Source organism: Uloborus diversus, chromosome 4, assembly GCF_026930045.1.
Source record: "Uloborus diversus isolate 005 chromosome 4, Udiv.v.3.1, whole genome shotgun sequence".
Classification (NCBI taxonomy): domain Eukaryota; kingdom Metazoa; phylum Arthropoda; class Arachnida; order Araneae; family Uloboridae; genus Uloborus; species Uloborus diversus.
In genome coordinates this window covers 127870641-127893830 of record NC_072734.1, presented here as the reverse complement: position 1 = coordinate 127893830, position 23190 = coordinate 127870641, and the positions used below count along the sequence as shown (strand labels likewise).

Here is a 23190-nt window from a genome sequence, read left to right as displayed (position 1 = left end):
TAGTTTGAAATGTTCCACTTAAAATTGGGACCCCTTGCACACCACCTAGTTTAAATCTTTTAATATTTTAGTCCTATGGTTTTGAACATCTACTATTAGACAACGTTTTGATATAAGTTCAAAAAATGCAATAAAAAAATCTTACCGTATATCCACATAACTCCAACAACTTCCAAGACTGCGTAGAAGTATATTGCTGCACTAACTCCATAGTTATTGAGCAACACCAAAATATGTTGTCCAACCTAGAATATTGGGAAAACAATAACTGACTTTTTATTAAAGCGTTTTAACTTTGTGCTTAAAGTTTACTATTTCTTTGTTAATACATATTGAAAATCATGTAACATAAATATAGTATGAATATTGATAAATATTGTTTATATAGGTAAAAAACTTTTTCTATATATTAGGTTCTTATGTATTTATTGCAATGTTTTATACATATCAGTAGTTTTTGGGTAGTTTTGTTTGGTTTAGTCTCCCAGGGCGTCTCTCTGCCCCCCCCCCCAAAAAAACGATTGTTCGATTCTCTTCATAGTAAAAACCTACACCTTCTTCCACGATATATGTCAATCCCCAGGCTTCCCGCTGAAATGTATAAGCTGTTAAATAAGAATAGGTTTTTAATTAATTTTGAATTTGATAATTACTTTCCGAGATGACAGATTTATATCAGAATGTAAGTTGCTAATTATTATCCGGTAACTGTGCCCGTAATATTCATATAATGCAAATTTTGCTGTATTAAAATATGTATTTTTCTCACCTTTATCTTAAACGGGAAACAGCATCGTGAAATTGACTTCTTCCAACATCTAAGATAAATGTACGCTGAATTACTTGTTGGGGATAGGTAGAGTAAAATGACCATAGATTAATCAATTTTCAGTTTGGTAAGCTAGGGTTCTAAAACCACTGAATATGTTTGATTTTTTTGGGACCGATATCTAATATTGCACTAACAATAGCTACAATCTCTAATTTGTTTCTTTTTGAACGAAAACCAAAACCGTTTAATCATAACTCCCTTGTTAGTTAATGTGATCATTTTACCCTATGATGTGATATAAAACGAATGTGGATTGAGAAAATGACTTGAATGAATTAGAAAACATAAAACGCACATTATTAGGCATTTTTATAAATCATTTTAAAATTTAAATTGGATATAAGCAAGTTTTATGCTTTCTACGGTTGAATTTTGACTCATCCAGTATTTGAAAAATGCTACTTCGAACTTCATCTGCATCCACTTTCATGGATCAATGTTTCTCTAACAATGGATATTCGATGAGATACTAAAGATTTATGTGCAGACAAAATTTGATGGACAAAGGTTTTAATCTAATTTATCTATACTTACGCGTATTCAACAACTGGAAGATAATTTTTCTGAAGGAGATAAAAAGGAGTTTTCAGTTTTATTTCTTTTTGAGAACGTGTTCTGATTCGTAACAATTTGTTTGCCACAGTAGTCAAAGAACAGTAAGACTTTACTTCGGTGTTTCTTACTTTTTGTGAAAGCTTGCAGCAACATTAGTTTTCCTGTGCACCCCCTCTTTTTTTTTCAAATTCCTCAAGGCAATATTTGTCTTACTAAATGCTTGTGGATAGAAGAGGAATGTCGACTAGTATGTCGAAATGTTCCTGCAGTCACCAGATCTCCCATCAACCATTTTCGGTAAATCAGTGATATGTATTTGTCAAAACGAGTTTCAGTTTTGCTGTGATGAGGCCACCTTTCATGGTCGATAGGATTTTTAACAAATCCTCTTTTTGATTTAAACCACAAACTATGCCAGCTATCGGTATTCTACGAGTGGAATGATTGATAGTGCAGTGATGCCCATCCACCCCAAGAGCAAGGACGCACCCCCCCCCCCCCCCAAATTGGCTCCCAAAATAACAAAATGTGTTTTAAAACACCCCCACTCTAAAAAGTTTCAATGACACAGTTTATGCCATGACGCCTTCTGGTTGGCAAACCTGATTAAAGTCACCAGTGCGAGTGACCAGTTTGACATAAAAGTTTGAACTCATGTTTTTCGAATTATTAAATAAATTATAAAAAAAAAAAAAAAAAACAGCAGCAACGAGAAATCTTTCTGGGCTCACTAAAACGATGAAATGGACTTACATTTGTCGTAAGAGGCAATCCAAGGCAAAAGAAGAGGATGCACACGCATAGCGCAAGCCACGATTTCTTTTCTCTCATTCGAGGAAACCTGTCTTTGATCACCGTCAGGATGGTCTCGATCTGAGACATCTGTTGAGAAATGAAAACAGTTTAACTGAAATAAGTCAACGCACCGTTTCTTGCACATTACCTACTGCATAATAGTTTCGCCGGGTTAGTGGGAATAGTGAATAGACACCACACAAAAACCCCAAGGACCAAATAAATGACAAACATACATGATCATACCTTAGAGGATGAATAAGTAACTGGAAGAAGCGAGTTCAATCATTGACTCGAACATCATTTGACATTGATCAAGATCTCAAGTCACATGATTTAACTTCGACGAATGGGAGACACGTTTTATGTGAAACGAGAGGAAGAAACCTGGTTTCCTCCAATACTTTACTTTCAAATATATCACGTGATTTGGTATCTTTACTTCTAGAATTGAAGGCTTCAATCTCTCCACCTTTTATTCCCTCTCAATGGTTCATACACTCCTAGAAAGTGAAAATGCAACATTACGAAAGAATGTACGTAATGTCATGAAAATTGCAAAAAAGTGAGTAGTTGAATGGATATTTAAATGATTTAAAAACATACAAAAATGATTTAAAATTAACAGATGCATATTATACAGCGTTTAATGTATTCAACAAGGGCCCATTAGATACTGAATATATTGGTTAGTTAACAAAAAAATATTTGTCTGTTTTTAAATCATTTGCGTTTCCATACTGCAATTTTCATGAAGTTGAGCACATTCTTTTTAACAGGTGCAATTTCACTTTTGAGGAATGTATGATTACATACAAAACATTTTTACATTGTTTTGAGCTTTTATACAAGGAAAAATGACAAACGTTTTAGCAAACTTACATTTTATTACTATAAAAACAACTGTTTCGCATGGTATAAATACTGTTACTCTTTTTACCACAATGTTAGTTTTACTATTCATTTATTTAGTTTTTTTTATAGTATCCCAATGCCATACGAGGCATTAAGAAGCAAAGGGGAGTGAGTGGACTTTTTCTAGTTTAGAGTAAAACGCGTGAAAAGTTCAAACCCTCGGTTGGCTGTTATAAAAAAACGTTTCTGAACCCTACTATATAGCAGCACCTACTAGGGCTACTAGTATCCATCTCTTGCAGTGAAACAGATGAAATTTTCTTTTACCACCTGTACCAGTTGCCTCCAAATTTAAAATTATGACACTTACACCCCTTAGCTTTTAGTTGCTTTATACAGAGGAGTGAAAATTATTAGAATAATTGTGAAATTCAAAGAAAAGTATTGTTATATCAAAGAAATAACACTTTATTTTAAAAATATTGATACGTTTAATATTGAGGGGTTATCCTCTCATGTTTTATTAAAGATTCGATCCGTCTTGGCATTCCTTTTAGAGGTTTTTAGCAATTAATTCGTTTTTCTCGTCATGGTATCAAATTCAAATGAGTCCTTTTCTCAGACAATTCTTGTTTTGAAATTTCCATTTCTTTAATTTTTTTCTTTACAATAATTCAAATATTCGCTATTGGGCTTATATCCGGACTGTTTCTATGCTGTGGAAGTTTTTTTATATTTTGTTTTCTTTCAAAATTTGGTCACAGGTCAGACTTCAAGACACAGAACTCCATCTTGCATGAATATGAAGTCTCCATCTGGAAACCTAACTTTCAACTGTATAACCTTTGTTCAAGCACTTTTTCGTGCTGATATTGGGTCCTCATGCCTTCTAAAATGCTTAAACATCAGAACCATGAGCGGAAATTACGCTCCAGTCTATAACTTGGGTGCAGGGTGTTTAACCGTTTGTGTGATGCGACTTGGGAAAATACTTTACTGGTACTTCTCCCGACATACTGATACTTTGTTTTGATATTTTAAGCATTGATTTATCAGAAAACTATACCTAAGAGGTGAAAAGTACCTTAATTCATGTAATTTGTTGGGGGAAATATTCTAAAAAAAAGTTTTAGCCACTTTTATAAACAGTTCTGAATCCTCAGCCAGTATGCAATAAATTTAATTTTAAGAAAAAGACTAAACGACTTGAGTTTAAATGAATAATTTAAAAAAAATAATATTTCTCACCCTGCTCAAATTACTTTCAAAGTTTATGCACAATTTTTGCCGAAGTAAGTCTCTTTGCCGTAGGAAATGTGATTTTAGCCCTCTTTACAAAGACAACGAGCATCAAGTTCAGCTGAGATGACCTTTCTACGAATAGAAGAATCACATACATTTACTCCATAAGCTTATGTAGAGATTTTTAGTTCATGTCAGATTTTTTTCGGTTAGTTTTGGCAATAGAAATCAATTTCCTTTTCTCTCTCTGTTTTTGCAATAAATTTACTTTTCTACTGCGTTACCGTACTATGGAATTTCTATATTTACATTTGAATCTTTTTATTCTATTCACAGACGCTTGCAAGATTTTTGTTTTTAGTGAACTTTTTTTTTTTGTATATAGTGAATTTCTTAGACGAGATTCTTTACAGCAGCTAGTTTTCTTGGGAAAATATCACTTGCTTAAATCCTGATCACGCAACAACTTTAACAAAAGAAAAAAAAGCTCCCGTTTTTAAACTAATTAAAGCTGCAAAAAGAATTGCTTTAAGAATAAAATAATACTGATTCCAACCCAAGGAAATAATATAAAATACTAGCACAGTAAGCAGACAGTTTTGAAATGTAGTTGGAATTCAATTGTTATTCAAACACATCTTTATGCAATGCGAGCAATTTCATTACTTTAGATCAAATGTTTTTCAATTTTATAAATGCCAAAATTTAACAAAGAAATGTCCACAAAACTACTCTAAAAGAATGAAAAAATGATTAGAATAACAAAGAAAAAAAAACCCTTCAAGAATTATTACAAGTAATACTAAATTATTCAAGAAAAACTGAAAAAATCACAATTATTCTAATAATTTTCACACCTCTGTATGCAAATGAATTCTTCTAACTTCTTTCTTGTATTTGGAATTAATCTGATTGGAATAGGCAGATTCTGCAATTTCCGAGTGTGTAGGAATGGTTAACATTGAAAATCTAAATAAAACAATTAATACCACATCCAGAATACATATTTTAAAAGGAAATTTTCATTATTTTCCGTAATACCCGAATTTCAGAGAAATATCCTCTTAATGAGGTAGGATACCATTTTTTCCACCAATTTTGAAATGTTTCGATAATAAATGCGACAAAGTTTCTTACCGAGCTGCCTATTCCGAGAGTGAAAAGCATTACAAAAAAGAGCACTGACCACAGTTGCGGTACAAAATGGATGTTTGCCAGTGCTTGAGGATAAATAACGAAGGCAAGTCCGAGACCTGAAAGAACAGAACATTTGTAATCAACAAATGTAACTTAACGGATGTGCGAATAACAATTTAATGTCTCCACATAGTTGAATGGGAGTGTGACAAAGGGGACCCTCAGATTCCAACAAGAAGAAAGAAATAATTTCGTTAAAAATGTACTTTTGTATTTGAAAAGTGCGTCAATGATTTTATGAAAGTATTTTCGTTCAAAAAACTATCAGTTCGGTGCAGTAAAAGAAAGGGAAAAAACGTAAAAAAGGTATTTTTATTTATTTATTTCTATTGCCATTATTTTTCAGTTTCAGAGTGGTTGGATAAAATTGCTTTACTTTATGCATTTTATTTCATATTTAATAAAAGAAAATATATTTTCAATAACATCGATGCTCACGCTACAGCAAACTTATGGTTTTTTTTTCAAGGAAGAATGGTGGGGGGGGGGGGGGGGTTGCTGGCGAAAGGTGTCAGTTAGCCTCCAGAGAGAGGCGATAGGCACAAAAAGGTTTAGAACCACTGGTCTAAATCGACCACGATAAGAGTTTGGGCAATTTTACTAGTGCTGGCATAGGAAACCTATAGCTCAAAGGGGGTGTCGACTCTTAATAATTTGAAAAATCAGATTATTTAGTGAAGGAAAGTGAAGGAAAAAGTTTTGTGATGACTACAAAACATACCAAATTCGACATGTAACATTTGAATCCGAATTTCTGTATTTGAGGTTAAGTGTGTGAAACCAATAACTCTACTAGCCACAGATTAATTTTAAACTTACCTTCATGGTCAACCACCGAAGCGATGTCTTGGTTTCTTTCATAAGCAAGCGTTCCTAAGACGGCAAAAATGACGCATCCCGCCAAGAGGTTTGTGAATGTGTCTAAGACGCTGATGATGATGGCATCTCTGCAAATATGATTAAGAAAGCATTGAAAATTTCATATTTGAAAAAGACTACTAATAAATTGTGATTAATGAAAAGAATTCGAATAGTGAAACCTCAGGCTGAAAGCTTGAAAGCTAATAGGTAGCTTGTTGTGGAGAAAAGTTAACTAAATGTTTAATACCCACGAATTAAATAAATTGAGAATACAGTATTTGCATGTTATTTACTGGTTTGTAATGAGGGTGTTTCCTTTAGTCAAAGGTACTACTTTTAGTAACTAAAATTGACAGAATAACCAAAGAAAAAAGACATGTAGCCAATTAAAAACTTTAGTTTTGCCAACAGATATTTTTCATTTAATTTTTTTAACTGTTCAATTTTGGGGAAAAAAGTTGTGGTATTTATGATGTCACAAGTGATGTACTTTGATGCACTGAATGTTTACGCTTTGCTGTCAACTGCTTGGCCAGTACATGAGAATAAAAAAGCAAATAAAATATTGCGCTCTCGCTTGCTATTAACCGCTTTGCCAGTATATGTGAATAAAGAAGCGACTTAAATATTGCGCTTTGCGCTAATGGCATGTGCAGAAGAGGAAAAAAAAAATGAAATTGAATTTGAGCACCGGTTAAAATAGTTGTTGAAATAGATTAAACCATGTCAAATTGTTTAAAAATGATTAAATCCAATGTTTTTAGGCATGCTCTTTCAGAAAAAATACTTTTAAAATTTCAGAAACAATCCAATTATTTGTGACGGTATGCCAAGTACGATTATCTTTCATTCGTAAGTAAAACCTTAAGAAATGATTTAATGGTCATTGTACTTGAAATTTCATGAATCATTTATAAGTTCCAACTGGATATTGCATGTACTAAATAAGAGAAGTTGGTGAGAAAAAGTGAATTTCATCGTTTAGCGCTCCTGGTATTAGCGAGAGTATTAGCGACACAGTTTGAAAAATATTATTGGAGAAAAGTGGTAGTTTTTACGTATACTATTTTTTGCCTGTTTTTTGTTTTTATTTTCTGAAATATAGGCAAAAGGTTTATGAGACGCTTTACTACCGTGGATAGGTAAACGGCAGTATCTACAGAAATGAGTTTTGAGGATATTTCTAGAAATGTGTTCTGGATTCAATACTAACAATAGGGAAATGTTGGAATTATGCGGGTTTTTTTTTCGCGCTCTTTTTACAGCAGGAGGCTTGTACAATTAATCAAACTTACAATAGATAACAAAAATGAAAAATTTACAGTTGCTGCCCTGTACCTGCCCTCGGCAGCTTGCAGGTTAAAATTTTCAGTCTTTAGTAACAGAACATATTTCAAGCTTGAAAAATTTTCTTCTGAATTGGAAAATTTTAATGATGTGGTGCCTCTTTGGATAAGATCGTTCATGAGACAGCACGTGTCAGTTGTGTAAACCAGCTTTGTACCATAGTTGTAGCAAGAAAGAGCATTAAATTCAGATTTTAAGTGAATAAATTACTTGTTTTTTGAGCAATCACGATTGCTTATTGTTCTCACTTGACTGTTTTGAATTCCTATGATTTTATTTCCCCCCTGCCTCCCTCTGCAGCACCACCGTCGACCGGCCGCCTCACGATGCTGCTCCTCTAGCGAAAACCGTCTCCAAGTTGCGTCACTTACTTGCCTACACTTACACATACACCTACACACACACACACCTACAAACACATGCACACACACGCATACATACAGACACCTACACATACACACACAAACATATACACTTAAACACATACACACACCTATACAACTACCCACACATACACATACACCCCCCACACACAGACACACATGCCTACTCACACATACACATACCACACACACAAACAACATACTCCCCTCCCACACAAACACACGCCTACATACACACACACACTCGTGATTGCGAAAAACATAATTTGAATTCAAAATGTTAAAATTCCAATTATTATTTTTTTCTTCTTCAAATTTTAGAGATGTTCCTTTACCGATGAACGTTATTTGTGTTTAAACGCATTTTGCTTTACGCAACGAAGTTACCAACTCACCTATAGACGTTGTTCCTAAACTTGTTATAACTTGATATCATAACAATATTCCCGTATCCAATCGCAAGAGAGAAAAAGGATTGCTCACAAGCTTTGTACCACACCTGTTGGGAAAATTAATAAAACTGATGTTAGTTATCGAATTAATATTCAGAAATTAATTTTAAGGTATGAGAAAATTGGCTTTTTTAAAATCTGTTTTCAAATATGTCATCATAGTATATGCTCAGGATCCGGCTATGACTTTCGTATACACTAGACACAAACATGGGCGTAGCCAGGATTTCCGTTAGGGAGGGACGAGTATTGACGTCACAAGGTGGTGGATTTTAGTTGTTCCGGAAATTGCTTACAGTTAAAGTCCTCCCCCCCCCTCCAAAAAAAAAAAAAGCATTTTATGCTATTTTCGGTCAGGTGAGTCCAGAAAAAGCAGTTATGTGGCTGTCCTCCAAAATTTTTTTCCGAAATTGAGGCCCTTAAATGCAGTTTTAAGTTATTTTTGGGGCTTTAGGAAGTAGCGGGTGTGTGGGGGGGGGGGAGGTCAGAGGTTCTCTTCTAACTCGGAGCAGTTGCCTCCTCCCCCTCTGATTACGCCCATGCGCACGGACGTTTTTTCCTGCCTCCTTCTCGTGTGTATAGTAAAACATCAAGACATACTCGTACTTTGAACTTCTTTACTTCTAGTACTTTAACTTCTAGTTAAAAAAAAATTTTACAGTGTGCTATACGTTAACAAACAAAAGTAATTTTTTAAAATTACTATTAACTAATATTGAAAAAAAAAATGCAACCTTAATTTCTAACAGTTTCTTGAGGTCTGGCTTGAAGAAGTAGACGATTCCTTCCCATGACCCTTTCTCCTTGAGAGATATACCCAGCAAGGCACCGAGGACCAAATACGGGAATACTGCTGTGAAATATGACATCTGCAAGGAAAAATTAAATATTTTAATCCCAATTTAATGTTTAAAAATATTAAATAATACACAAGGACAATTTTGAATGGGAGAATGAAGACTGCTAAGTTGAGGTAGGGCAGGGGGGGGGGGTAGGTGAATCATGGATAAAGCTGGATTTATCTATAAGCTAAGCAAGCTACAGTTTGGGGTCCCCTATCTCCTTGAAAACTGCATTATTCATTCCCAAAAAAAAAAAAAAAAAGAAAAGAAAGAAAGAAAGAAAAGTATTTGAAAAGAAAAAACAATTTTCAAATGCTTAAAAACCTTGAAAATTTAGGAAATTTAGTTACAAGCTTTTAACTTTAAAATTACTAACAAAATCGAGTGCGTAGGGAGACGGGAGGGGGATTAAAATGTGCCAAATTCAGCTCCTTGCTACATCCTGCATCAAAAATGCGCAAATTATGGTAACTCACGTTTCTGTAACATATTATTTGAGATACATTTTTGAGACTCACATGTTTCATGTCTTTATGAAAATTAAATTCCAAAGTTAGTGTTTTGGAAGTTTTTTTTGTTGTTGCTTGCTTTTGTCTTACTTCTACTGCATATTGTCAATCTGTTTAGCACAAGAAAAAATAGTACACTACCTCTCTTTCTATATATATATATTTTTTTACTTTCTGCACTACGGTAAACTCCCGATTATCGGCGGTTGGATTATCCGCGGGTCTTTTTATTATTTTTTATGAGCCAATGATTGTGTTATCGTTCGTTTTTACCTTTTACGTACATTTTTTACATTCAATATATTTTTACATTGTATACGTAGTATCGCTTTTTACCTATTATTCGGATTATCCGCGGATTTCGCTTATCCACAGTTACCGTCCACCCTATTCCGCGGAAAATATGGAGTTTTCTGTACTTGTAATGGGGAAAAAAAAGTTGTAATACGTAATCTATAGTATTTTGTTTTTTTTATTTAAAACCGGTGTTTCTTACCAAGTTAGAACTGTTCGGTAAAACTATACAATTAAGAATTAAAATATTACAGACTGGAAAGTTCAGATAAAGTGTTTAAAAAATTTAATTGTTTTAGAGTCCTAAAAAATAATTAAATAACGTTTTTGAGGCAACTTGAAAAGTGCTTCCATTTTTTTTTCTTATCAAGTGCATACAGTATAAATTGTTTGAATGGCTATGAGGTCACTCTTTCGTTACTTATTTTCTAAACCTCTAAACCATTTCTTCTTTTTTATTCATTACACATCCAGAATAGGTAATTCTCCACTAATAGACACGAGAAAATGTATTAAAATAGTTCTTTAGTATTCAGTATTACGTAAGAAGCACTTCACAGACAAATTTTGAAACATTTGCATTACTTTTTCTCCTTGAAAATGCAAATGATAATTATAAATAAATAAGATCAGTTATTTGTATTTTCATAGTAAATGAATACAAATATTTCGAAATTTTTTCTGCGAAGTGTCCTTTACGCCAGTGCTTCTCAACCTTTTTTACTTTGCGGCACACTTAAGAAATTTCTAGATCGACGGGGCGCACTGAACTTAATTTCGAAGTGGTAATATAGAAATGTTTTTATCATTCACTGGTAAAAAGACGGGGGGGGGGGGGGGGGGGCCTTTTTTGATATGAATAAAACAATTATAACAAACCTTTAAATTTATTTAGAAAGCAGAAATGTTGCGAATGCGTTGAGGTTGATAATAAACAACAAAACTATAGCTATTAACAGAAAATTATCCTTCATATGTTTCAAAGCATTTCTGTCAAACATGTCATAAAAGTGCACACTGCAATTACACGATTTATCAAATAATATTTCAAGAAAGAAGCAAACAAGAAATTAAAACCAAGCTTCTAAGTTCCATTTGACACTAATTTTGCAAAGACGTTTAATGTTCGGCTCTATGCTGGAAAGAGCTACACGTTCTTGATCCAGGCTCTTTAGAGATGATCTCTTACTGTTTTTTATAAGTGCGAGGGCTGAGAGGCTGAGTTCGCAAAGATATGTAGTTGAAAACGGCAGCAGCACATCAATAGCAAGACAGAAGATAGTGGGATACTCATTTTTAACAAGTAACCAAAATTCGTCCAGAGGCACTTCACTTAACTTATGTATAAGAGTACGGTCGCTCTTGAGGTCCATAAATTATTCTCGCGCCTCAAAGAAAGGTCTTAAACTGATGCATCCGCAGATGAAGAGAATGAATCACGAATTCAATCATACTGTTCTATGTTACTATTTTTGAAATAGCGCTTAAACGTGTCCGGAAGTATGACTAAATTTTCTGCCACCATATGCAGCAGCTTTTCTTCCATGCCATTTTCTTCACATGCCATGTTGACGGTCCGTTTGAACATGTCCAATGAGCCACGATCTACTTCTTCTCTCCACAGCTGGATTTTTGATTTGAACCCGTTTGGCTTGTCCATACATGTAACACAAATTCTCTCCTTGTCCTTGCATTTTCCGATTTAATTCGTTAAGGTTTTCAAAAATGTCAGCCATGTACGTTAGTTTTGCCAGCCAATATTTGTCTTGCAACAAATTGGCGTACTGCATTTCGTTTTTTAAAATCAAAACGTACCTCGTCTCTCAATTCAAAAATTCTTGATAGTACCTCACCACATGAAAGCTAGCGAATCTCAGTATGAAGAAGCAGGGGGTGGTGATCTGCCCCCATTTCTTCACAAAGTACGGAGAAAAGGCGAGAATTACGCGGCCTCGATTTTATAAAATTCACGACTTCAGCTCATCTGGTAAGTTCTGCCATGAGAGCTTCACGATGGAGGAAACAGTGTATGGTGTTAATTTCTATTTTACTAAGTCTCAGAATCGAGCTTTGAGAAACTACAATAAAAGGAAATTAGTATCGGAACTGGAAAAGAGGAAAACAAAAGCTAAAGCTGGGGCTAAAATTCCTGGGGGAGGGGACGATACTCACGTTTGCGAAAGATTTAGAAAAATATCTGTATAATTGGTTGATTTCCTGGAAATTAAAATCCGTTTTCAAAAACTGAAATTAATAGGATCACAAGAAGTTTAAAAGAGGTGGGGCAGCAAATCCCGCCTTTCCGAACTTATTGATGGGTATGTCTTATTGCACATATCGACAGGGTGAATTGAGAAGTTACAGAACGATAAAAACGCTATTCGGTCGTAACTTTAAAATAAAATACGTCAAGCGCTGTTTCTTTTTATTTAACTACGAAAATACTGCGGCACACCGGATTCCTTGTTGCGGCGCACCGGTGTGCCGCGGCACACCGGTTGCGAAGCCCTGCTTTACGCAAAACTGAATACTGTGTAATGACCGTAGAGGCTTTAAGAGTCATTTTTTTCTAGCTGAACACTTTTGATAGTTGATTTCTACAATTTTCGTAAAAATTTCAGGATGTGTTAGTGGTACTATGATAAGAAAAAAAGTGAAGTTTCTTTAAAAAAAAAAAAATGATTTGTTTGTCTTTAAATAGGGGTCAAAGTTCAAGGTCGTGAAAAAAAAGAACCAAATATATGATTGCTTTGCTTCAAAAGCAATGAGTGAACCAAGCCAATTCTTTTAAATGTAGATACTACTTAATGCTAGGTACATGCTGGCATAAATATTTGGTGGCTCACTCATGGCTTTGAAGGCAAAGATCAATTGAAACTACTACTTTTTCTTTTACTTTTTCGCCTTGTTTAGGCCCGGATATCTGCTAAAGCCGTGAGTAACACTAGGAAATAAGTATATGATTAACTACTCATCACAGTATACTACTAAGAAAAATATGAAATAGTTTTCGTTTCTCTTGGCTTTAGTAGTTAAACGGCCTCAAAGTCAATGTTTTTTTTTAAATGGCCAAGTTTAGAGATCAATAACTTTGTTCGCGACGGGTCAACAACTTTGGGATACAGCTGCAGTTATAGACCGAGTGGTTATAGTGTCAGGTCCAGGTTAGAAATCCATGGCAACTAATCAACTTTTTAACTACGCTGCCTCAAAATTGATAATTTGAAACAAAAAGAATCAAAGTTTTAGGTCAATTACTCTAAAACGACTGAGTCAATAACTTTAAGCACGAGCTGTAATTATGCCCTATGTGGTGTAGTTTTAGATTCATATTAAAAAACCATGAGACCTAATCATCTTACTTAATTAAACGATCTCAAAAATGTTGATTTCAGTATAAAATCGTTTTTTTCCCGAGTTTATATGCGTGCTACTCAAAATCTTATGAGCTCAAACTCACATAAATATTAGAACGAATAAACAGCCAAACGTACTTTATGCTCCGAAAATTTCATGCTTCCAATGTAGTAAAATTTTCTGTAACCTTGACCACAACATGGCAATTCTTCTCACAAAGCTGATCGGCCATTTGGAGCACTATGTTTTGGATATCCTACATTCTCAGGATTCGGATCTCGGAAGCTGAAAATTAGCATCAGGTTAGTTTCAAAGACATCTCTACACCTCAATAAAATTTCATCCCATTCGGGGACAATCGAGTGGGGACAGTTAGAAAAAATTAAGTCAGTTGACGTGGAATCACGTTGATATAACATTGTGACAACTCACATGCATCATTTGTTATTTTTGACTTAATAATGATCATAAATCAATGCTATATTTTAGGAAGAGTTCATAATTGCAGTAGAATTTTCATATACGGTCAGTTGACGTGGAATCATTCTGATATAAACATTATGCGCATTTCACCTGCATCTTTTGTTACTGTCAAACAAACCTGTGCTTTTTTTTTTTTTTTGAAGTTATATTTATATTTTTACTTTTGAGACTTATTTAATAAATTTGTTAATTTATAAAAGTAGATTACTAAATAATGTATATGCAAATTTTACTGTAATTATGAATTCAATCTCTTACCCAATTGCAATCCTCTTCCTAAACTATAGCATTGATTCATGATCATTATTAAGTCAAAAATAACAAAAGGTGCATGGAATTGTCACAATGTTATATCAGAGTGATTCCACGTCAAACTGACATAAATTTTTCAAATTGTCCCCGCTCGATCATCCCCGAATGGGATGAAATTTTATAGAAGTGTAGAGATGTCTTTGAAGCTATCTATGCAAATTTTCAGCTTCCGAGATCTGAATCCTGGGGATCCAGGATCTCCAAAATATAGAACTCCAAAATGGCAGATCATCTTTGTGAGAAGAATTGCTATGTTGTGGTCAAGGTTGCGGAAAATTTTATGACGTTAGAAGCATGAAATTTTGCTTAAGTACATTTGGTTGTTGGTTCGTTCTAGCTTTTATGTGAGTTTAAGCTCATAAGATTTTGAGTAGCACGCATATAAACTCGTGAAAAAACGCTCTTTTATACTGAAATCATCATTTTTGAGACCGTTCAATTAAGTAAGATGATTAAATCTCACGGTTTTCTGATATGAGTCTAAAACTACACTACGTAGAGAATAAGTACAGCTCTTCCTCAAAGTTATTGACTCAGGCGTTTTAGAGTAATTAAATTAAAACTTTGATCCTTTTTGTTTCAAATTATCTACTTTGAAATCGCGTAATTAAAAAAGCTAATTAGTTGTCATGGGTTTCTAACCTGCACCTTAAACTACACTATTTGGACTATAACTGCAGTTGTGTCCCAAAGTTGTTGACCTGTCGCGAACGAAGTTATTGACCTTTAAACTTGGTCATTAAAAAAAAAAATCATCGACTTTGAGACCGTTTAGCTACTAAAGCCAAAAGAAACGAAAACTATTTTATATTTTTCTTAGAACTATACTGTGGTGAGTAGTTAATCATATACTTATTTCCGAGGGTTACTCATGGCTTTAGCAGATATCCGGGCCCAAACAAGGCAAAAAAAGTTTTAAAAGTTGCATTTTCAATTGACCTTTGCCCTCAAAGCCATGAGTGAGTCACCAAAATATTTTACTACAATGTACCTAGTATCAAATAGTATCTACATCTAAAGGAATTGGCGTTTTTCACTCATTACTTTTGAAGCAAAACAATCATATATATAGCTCTTTTTTCTCACGACCTTAAACCTTGACCTCCACTCGAGGGGCAACAAGTCAAAAATAGAGAGGAAAGAAGTTTGACTTTTTCTTATCACAATACTAGTAAAATATATACAGGAAAATTAAAGGTGTCAACTATCAGGCCCCCATTTACTTTGTCCATTTAAAAAAAAAATGATTCTTAAAATCTAAAAGCTTTTATTATCAGTTAGTTTAAAAAGTATAATTATACTCTGGATAAGCTAATATGGAAAATATCGACATATTTTTGCATTAGTTTCTCCGTGGTAATTCTGAATTGATTTTGTTTCGACATACACTTTTCTAGCATATTTTATCTTTTATGTGCTGTTTTGTTTTCATGCTACAGTGAAACCTCCGAACAGCGGACAATCAAGGGACTAGAAGTTTTGTCCGTTATTGGGAGGTGTCCGCTATTAAGAGGAACTACTTAATTTACCTTTTTCAAAATGGGCTGTTGTTTCCATTGTAGAACACAATCGAAATAATTGCAAAAGGTTTACTACATTTTACGTCAAGAGTAATTAATCTGTTTTTTCTTAATAAAGGTATACTGACTTTTATCTTATTTTGTTATCTGTTTTTATCTTAACTTTTGAATAGTTATTGTGTACAAAATTCATTAAAATCTTAAGAAAAACGTACGTTAATTGTTAGACTGACATCAGTTTTCACTTATCTGCTTCAATACTCTCAAAACTAGCCGTAACAAAATTGACTTTTTTTTTTCTTTTTCATTTTTTGCTGCTCGCAAAAAGTACCATGTCTTTTAGTTCTTTTTTTTCTTCTGCCCCCAACTTTTAAGCCCCAATCGCTGCTTCTGCCCATTACCACCCTTTTAATTCCAAGAAACAGTGATAAGGAAATGACGGGGGGGGGGATATCAGTTGTAGAGGTTGAAAAGCTTTGTAAGGCAAGCAGTTACTAAGATATTCTGTGAAAAGAAAAAAAAACCGAAAGTGCTACGATCGCAAGGGAAATTTTTTGTGAAATAACTGTCCGTTATTCAGAGTGAATTACATGGAATGGCCTATATTGAGGGACTGGGACTTGCAAAAATGTCCGTTAATTAGAGGTGTCCGTTATTCGGGAGTGTCCGTTAAGGGAGGTTTCACTGTACTATTGGAAGTGCCGTTTTAAGTTATAAGCAGTTTTAAGTACGCCCACATCAAGACATGACTACAGTACATTAGTATATTTACCTTTCCCAAAGAATCCGTTCCTTGAACAACAGAAAGGTAAACTAGTGCCCAAGTCACTAAAAGACTGAGGCAGAGTTTCCAGCTGATGTGTGTAAAAGTGTCTGGGTTTTCAGGGTCCAATTCAAGAACGTCATTTCTGTGGAAATAAGAATAAAACTATTAGATTGAAAATTCTTTTTGGATCTCGAATATGTACAGACGGACTGCTGCTGGTTCCTTTGACCATGATACAAAAATATTTTACATTGTTTATTGATTTGAGCTTAACAATATGACGTCAGTTAAAACAAAAATGCTGAGTGTTATCCCATTCTAATTCCATCTGGAAAAGGATTATCGGAAATTAATAATTCACTCAGGTAAATAATACAATTACTTCGAGTGATGATCTCATTACAGTTATGATTGATTTGCAGGAAATGATACAGAAACTTTTCGCAAATTGATTTTGAGGTTTTTATAAGCATTTTTTTTTAAAACTAAAATCGTAGGACGTAGGAAATGCATATCAATAGGGAAAATTTGTTTCAAGAAAGCAGAAAACATTAGATCATAATCTAAGTATATACAGAAACGAGGTTTACCCGTATGAAATCTATTGCTACTTTCATGCAATGCCATCCGAATCTGAGTTATGCTCAAAATTTCAAGTCTCATCATCATCGGGAGATAGGTTTAAAATCAATCACAAGATTCTACTCGAGGAGTCATACAGAAAATCAAGTTGAGAAAAATGTGGTGCAATATGAAAAATAGTGATTTTTAAACTTTAATTACTCCGGCCCCTGATAACCCCGGAGGATCAATTTTGGTGCATCCTCAATAGTTCTGAAAATATTTACAGGCGTACTTCGTATAACACTGTACTTGTACAACACGGTTTCGATATTACACGGTACCACATTTGCGATTATTATAACTCGATTTCGATATTACACGGTGCGAAACTTGAATTTAGTACATCATGGTTTCGATATAACATGAAAGTTATATTTAAAAAAGATGGAAACATTTTTTTTTTGTTTAATACATTCTGTTAATGTTTGATAATAACTGTAACTAGTTTTTACTTAGTTCATACGAAACTTGGTTTCGTTATTAGACGGTACACATTCCTTGATTCACATTGTTTCCAAGTCTCGTATAACACGGTTTCGATACAACACGATACATATTGACATGATTTTTACTATGTACATGATTAATTAGTGTTAAAAATAAGTCAAATAGTTATTTTTAAAAAGTCTCGTTTAACACGGTTTTGATGCTACATGGAACGAATTAACCGTGTTATAGGAGAGACGTCTGTACATAAAAATCATCACCACAGACCCCCCACCCCGGGGGCACTAAAAGCACTATTGGTGCATAAGGAATGTGTGTGTGAAATTTCAGCTCGACACGTTTTTTCGTTAGTGCTGTGGCCCTAAAGAAAGCGAAATTTCTGAAAAATAGCGATTTTCTAACTTTTATCAACCCTCCCCTGATTGTCTCAGGGATTGAATTTTGGTATATGTCATCAGGAGTCACTGGAGATTGGATATACAAAAGATCTTCAACGGGGGTTCTTACGGGTCTGATACAGGGGATTGAAAAACCCAACGTGTTCTGTCGTGTAAACAGTCCCTGGTCGCGGCTTTTTTTCTTTTCTTTTTTCTTGGCAGCGGATGTATGGTTTTCTTGGATGCTCCAACGTCCCTTGATATCCAATTTAAAAGTTCCACAGCAATAACATATCTCCTAATTTAAAAATTACGACCAACTTTGGTCCAGCATAAGAACTTGAAAAAATCCGTCAGAGAGATTTGAAAAAGAAAAGAAAAGCTGAAAACAAACCTCTAAACAGTAAAAACACAATAAAAACCTGGAATTCTCAACAACAGATAAAGAGAGCGATTACAGACTCAATTCATCAGGGCTCAGTTGCATGACTTTTATTATGAAAGTTGAAAAGGAACTGAAAGTTGTGGCAGGTTTAGAAAAGGTTTACCCAGTTGCATCTACTTCTTACAAATTTTGTTAAATTTGTTGAAAAGATGACGGAATTTTGTTATTGTAAAATGGAATGGGCTCCGGTTTTCAGAGATATCTGTTGATGTGAGAGAAGAAGCTAATGTTGAGAGTATGGAACGCAACAGCAAGTTTTGAAAATGGCCGACAATTTAGGATCTTTTGTTTTACGAATGGTATACCGCTAATAAAATTATCCAACCTGTAAAACTAATGAAAAGATGACTGTTCTCTGTCGGCAATTTTCGAGACAATAACTTAGGTATGCACGCACATTTAAAAAAAATAATTTTTCTGAAAGCAAACATATGTGACTCAAACTTCTTTTCAAATGCATTTTTCTTTTAAATAAATAGTTTTTCGTATGAACACACGTCTTTCTTTGACTCTAGATAGTTCTACTATGATTCTAAATAGGGAAAACTACTTTGGGCCAAAGTAACCCAAATGCAAGAATAACATTGGCCCAAATAAAAAACTAGTATAAAGGGTAAAAATAATTGGAAATAAAATGAATTATGATTCAAAAATTAAATTAAGATAACTCTAGATGCGTGAAAAAAGTTTCTGTGGCATGGAAATATGAATAATTACAAAATTATTGAGAAAAGCTCCAAAATGTGGGCCAAAGTAACCTGTGTTTACGATATATTCAATAAGTTTCATTTTATTAAAAATGCATGACCGTATGTTCTAGTCCCAGATATTTAAGTTTTAAAACATTTTGTCGTGCACTAGAAAGTAATTTATTTTAAGTCATAATGCATCAAATTAAACGACAACAATTGGAGTTAAAATTAAGACTCTAACAAATATTGGATTGTAGCTTACCTCCAGTAATATTCTGCAACCGTCAGGTTAGGCTCCTGTAAAGCAAAATAGCTCCATTAAAAATTTAAAAAATAGATATGCTTGGAGATATAGCTGATTTTTTTTCAAGGCTTGACACTTTTTAGAGGATTAAAATTCATTTTAGAGGAGTGAAATATTCGAAAACAGTGAAGACAAATAATAGTATATAGATAAAGACAGAAGAGTGATCAATTCCATAAAAACTCCAAGTTTTAAGAGATGAAATGAATAATAGCAGGGAAAGAGAGATAAGTACTTGTTCGACTTGTAACGTTTAGAATGTTTAATATTTTTGTATTTTAAAAAAAGTAACAAAACACTTAAATATTTTCGTAATTCCAATGGCAATCAGAGTAATAGCTTTTAATATTTTTCTGGTCCTGCCTTTTGTCCAACTGCCAAATTTAACGTGACCTTTCAGTTCATTAATGTTCCTCACTCTTCGTATACAAATGTCTTCATCACATGTATTTTATATTCCTTCTTGCACAAAAGAAAAAAAAATCTCATTACTTTTTACGAAAAAAAAAAATCCCCTTGTGAAATGTTGTCCATATAATGAAAATCAGGTCTTAAAAAAAACTCCATTAAGATGCCCCAAGGGAGCTGATTCATCAGGCATTTTGTTTCTCACATTTAGTGGCTAAGTGTTAGCTATTATGAACTTTTTTTCCAATCGTGCCGCTAATTTAGAATAGATATTTTTAAGTAAAGTAGTTTTATAAAGAGTTTTAGCAAGCAATACCTGTAGTTATGCGAAATTTTCAAGCGTACCGTAACTAGGCGTATATGTATTAAGCAAAAAAATTAGTCTGATATTTATAAAACTAATAAGTTTTGGATCTTTTGCCCCACTTTGGTTTTTATCAATAATTATGCTATTGAAGGTAAAATTATTCAGCATATCACGAAATTGATTTCTGAGTGGTCTAAAGCCTTGAATTCCTAGGAGCAAATCGCCGTTCTTTGACGTCGCTCCTCGCCGTAACGCTGAAATCAAAGTCAAATGGATTCCGGCGTGACCATTCACAACGTCGATCTAGCTCGGGCGCGCATGCGCAGAAGAATCAAGTTTTCGCCTCGGCGAGGAGCGACGCCGACGCTAGGCGTTTTCGCTCCTAGGAAACCAAGGCTTTACAGATAGAACAACAAATGCAGTTTTTTACAGTTAAAACGGTAAGAGCTTTAAACTTACAGCTCTTCAAATGCTAAAAAACGGCAATCTTCCGTTGGAAATCAAATGTCAAATCTGTTTCATCCTGTGCCTATGCTTTCTATTTATCTAAGCAGGTGCCTTTGAAAAACACAGAATATTTTAAAACTTTATAATGTTTACGATGTATGAGCAGTACTAGAGACTGAATTTCGGGGAATAGTTCTCAGCCGACTCTGGCTTAAAGATAAACTAAACAGTCAACGTAACTGCAAGTTGAAGACAAATTCATCTGAATCACACACATAATCTTACTACAAAGGGAGCATTTCATTTTTTGAGAGCATTTGAATTGTATATTTTCTCAAGATATAAATACATTATTTCCATATAGAACGATTTTAAAAATATTTTGTTTTGAATATGAAACCTTTTTCGAAGATAGGAGTTCGACTCCTCGGTCAAATACCTCAAAATGTAGCGTAAGAAATACATAACCTTAATAACTAGGAGAGAAAATGTTAGTAAAAATAAAATTTCCATCCTAAAAATGCATGAATGTTATCAGTTTAGAAATGATATTCGTGTGACTTTAAAAAAACTGAATTTCTTAAAGCAGCTGACATTGCCTTAAGTTTTTTCGTTTTAGAAAAGATTGTATCGTAGGAAGGAAAACGTGTCATGACAAATTGTTGCACCGTTTCATTGATGATTAGAAGTACTGATAATGATTTGTTTTTCTTTTCTTTACCAAAGTTTCCGCTACATAAACAGACAATAAGTAGTGCTCTGCTTGCAGAGGGCTTATCTTAGTAATGATTCGAAATTAGTCTGGCTGATTCCGATTACAATGAAACTACAAACTTGATAGGGAAAGTTGCATGTGATAAAGGGTGAAGCATTGTTTTCAGAGAAAGGATATAGTATGCACTGAAAAAGTTCAAAAAGAAATCCTTTAAAATAATTAACCCGAGAAAAAGTCAAGACACTTTTTTTTTTAATTCAGGATGATTTGGAATTAAATAAAGACAACATAAATTTATTTTGTTGGAAATATTTTTTCAAATATTAAAAAGTTTGATTGGGTGCCTCAATTCTTTCAATGATAAGGTGTTACAAAAGCTGTTTGACGAGCACAAAAAATCAGGTGATAGAAACAGTTTCTCTACAAATTAGTTTAATTTACATCTTCAAAAGACATAGTTGCACGAGTAGAATCGTCCTTTCCATGAATAATTTAATATCAAGTGTCCACTTTTTCGTATTTTAGAGAAAAGCGCTTTTCATGTTACTCACTTGGCAAGAAAACACGTTGTGAAACAATTATATGTAAAGTTTTAGGTTAGTTATGCGTAAAGTGCACATTCAATGTTATAAAATTGAATTTAGTAGCATGCAATTAGTAACATTGTGACTTTTTTTCATTTTTTTTAACTCTGTTTTTCTTAAGAAATCCCCCGCTGAAGTTTATCGGTAATTAGTGTCCTATTGATGCACAACAATGTTCGATCGAATACCATATCACTTTCGCATAATTTAGAAGTGCTTTTCCAGTGGAAGTTGTAGAGCTATCTCCCAGCTGCCCAAATTTGCACCAGATAATTCATCATTTCGGATAGTTACAGAAGACTAATGGAAGTCTTCGATTCAGAACCAACGCAAAATAAATGAATAATTTAATAAATGTATTTGTGGATATGTAGCTCCGATGCATATTCCTTATGTGCCAGTTACGATGTAGTAATTTACATATAGAATAAATTTTTCGGCAACTATGGCAACTATTCTGAAAATAATATACGCCGTGACTTATTAACTTTGCGCCTTTTCTTTGTAGAGCTTTATATTATAAATTTTGGCAACGACAGCGAAAGTATAAGAACAATCATTATAATTACTCACGGAAAAGTTTGGATAGTTGCATTCTGTCCAGGGCAAACATTCTCTCATTGAATGAAACATGTAATATATACTTAGAGCCATCAAGTAGTTATAAAATACAACCACAAAAGAAACAGACAGAACTTGCGCATATCCAATTCCTGAAAAAAAAAAAAAAGATAATTAAGTGTCCGCGTAAAAATTGGATGAGCTGATTAAATCCTTGCCGTAATTTACAGCTTCATTGGAATTTCAATGAATCCCTTATTTCAGCACGAGGCGTTTCATTAACAGTATTAATTTTCCAAATTTTCACCCTTTTCATCCATGGTCTTGTAGAGGTCATGGGACTTTTCACACAGCTGAGAAAAAAAAGTGCGAATTAACTTTTGGATTTACCCTACGTACTCGAATATCATCTGCAAAATATTTTAATGCTAAAAAAAGACACATTTTAAGTCACGAAACATGCATTTTAATCTTTACTAATAATAAAGTTCAAAGTCTCTCTGTCAGGATGTCTGGATGTCTAGATGTCTGGATCTCTGTGACGTGCATAGCGCTTAGACCATTCGGCCGATTTTCATGAAATTTGGCACAAAGTTAGTTTGCAGCATGGGGGTGTGCACCTTGAAGCGATTTTTCGAAAATTCAATTTTGTTCTTTTTCTATTTCAATTTTAAGAA

At 33.9% G+C, this 23190-nt stretch overlaps 1 protein-coding gene across 1 annotated transcript in view; it reads right to left on the bottom strand.

Moving 5' to 3' along the window:
- Positions 1-23190, bottom strand: part of LOC129220829 (sodium-dependent nutrient amino acid transporter 1-like) — a 42871-nt gene that overhangs the window by 6318 nt on the left and 13363 nt on the right. The window contains exons 5-13 of the mRNA XM_054855260.1: positions 22526-22665; positions 19450-19484; positions 16609-16744; positions 9254-9388; positions 8463-8566; positions 6296-6423; positions 5417-5532; positions 2141-2269; positions 146-245 (exon numbers count right to left, since the gene is read on the bottom strand). Coding sequence (XP_054711235.1) covers positions 146-245; positions 2141-2269; positions 5417-5532; positions 6296-6423; positions 8463-8566; positions 9254-9388; positions 16609-16744; positions 19450-19484; positions 22526-22665 — 1023 coding nt within the window. The remainder of the gene's footprint in view (positions 1-145; positions 246-2140; positions 2270-5416; positions 5533-6295; positions 6424-8462; positions 8567-9253; positions 9389-16608; positions 16745-19449; positions 19485-22525; positions 22666-23190) is intronic.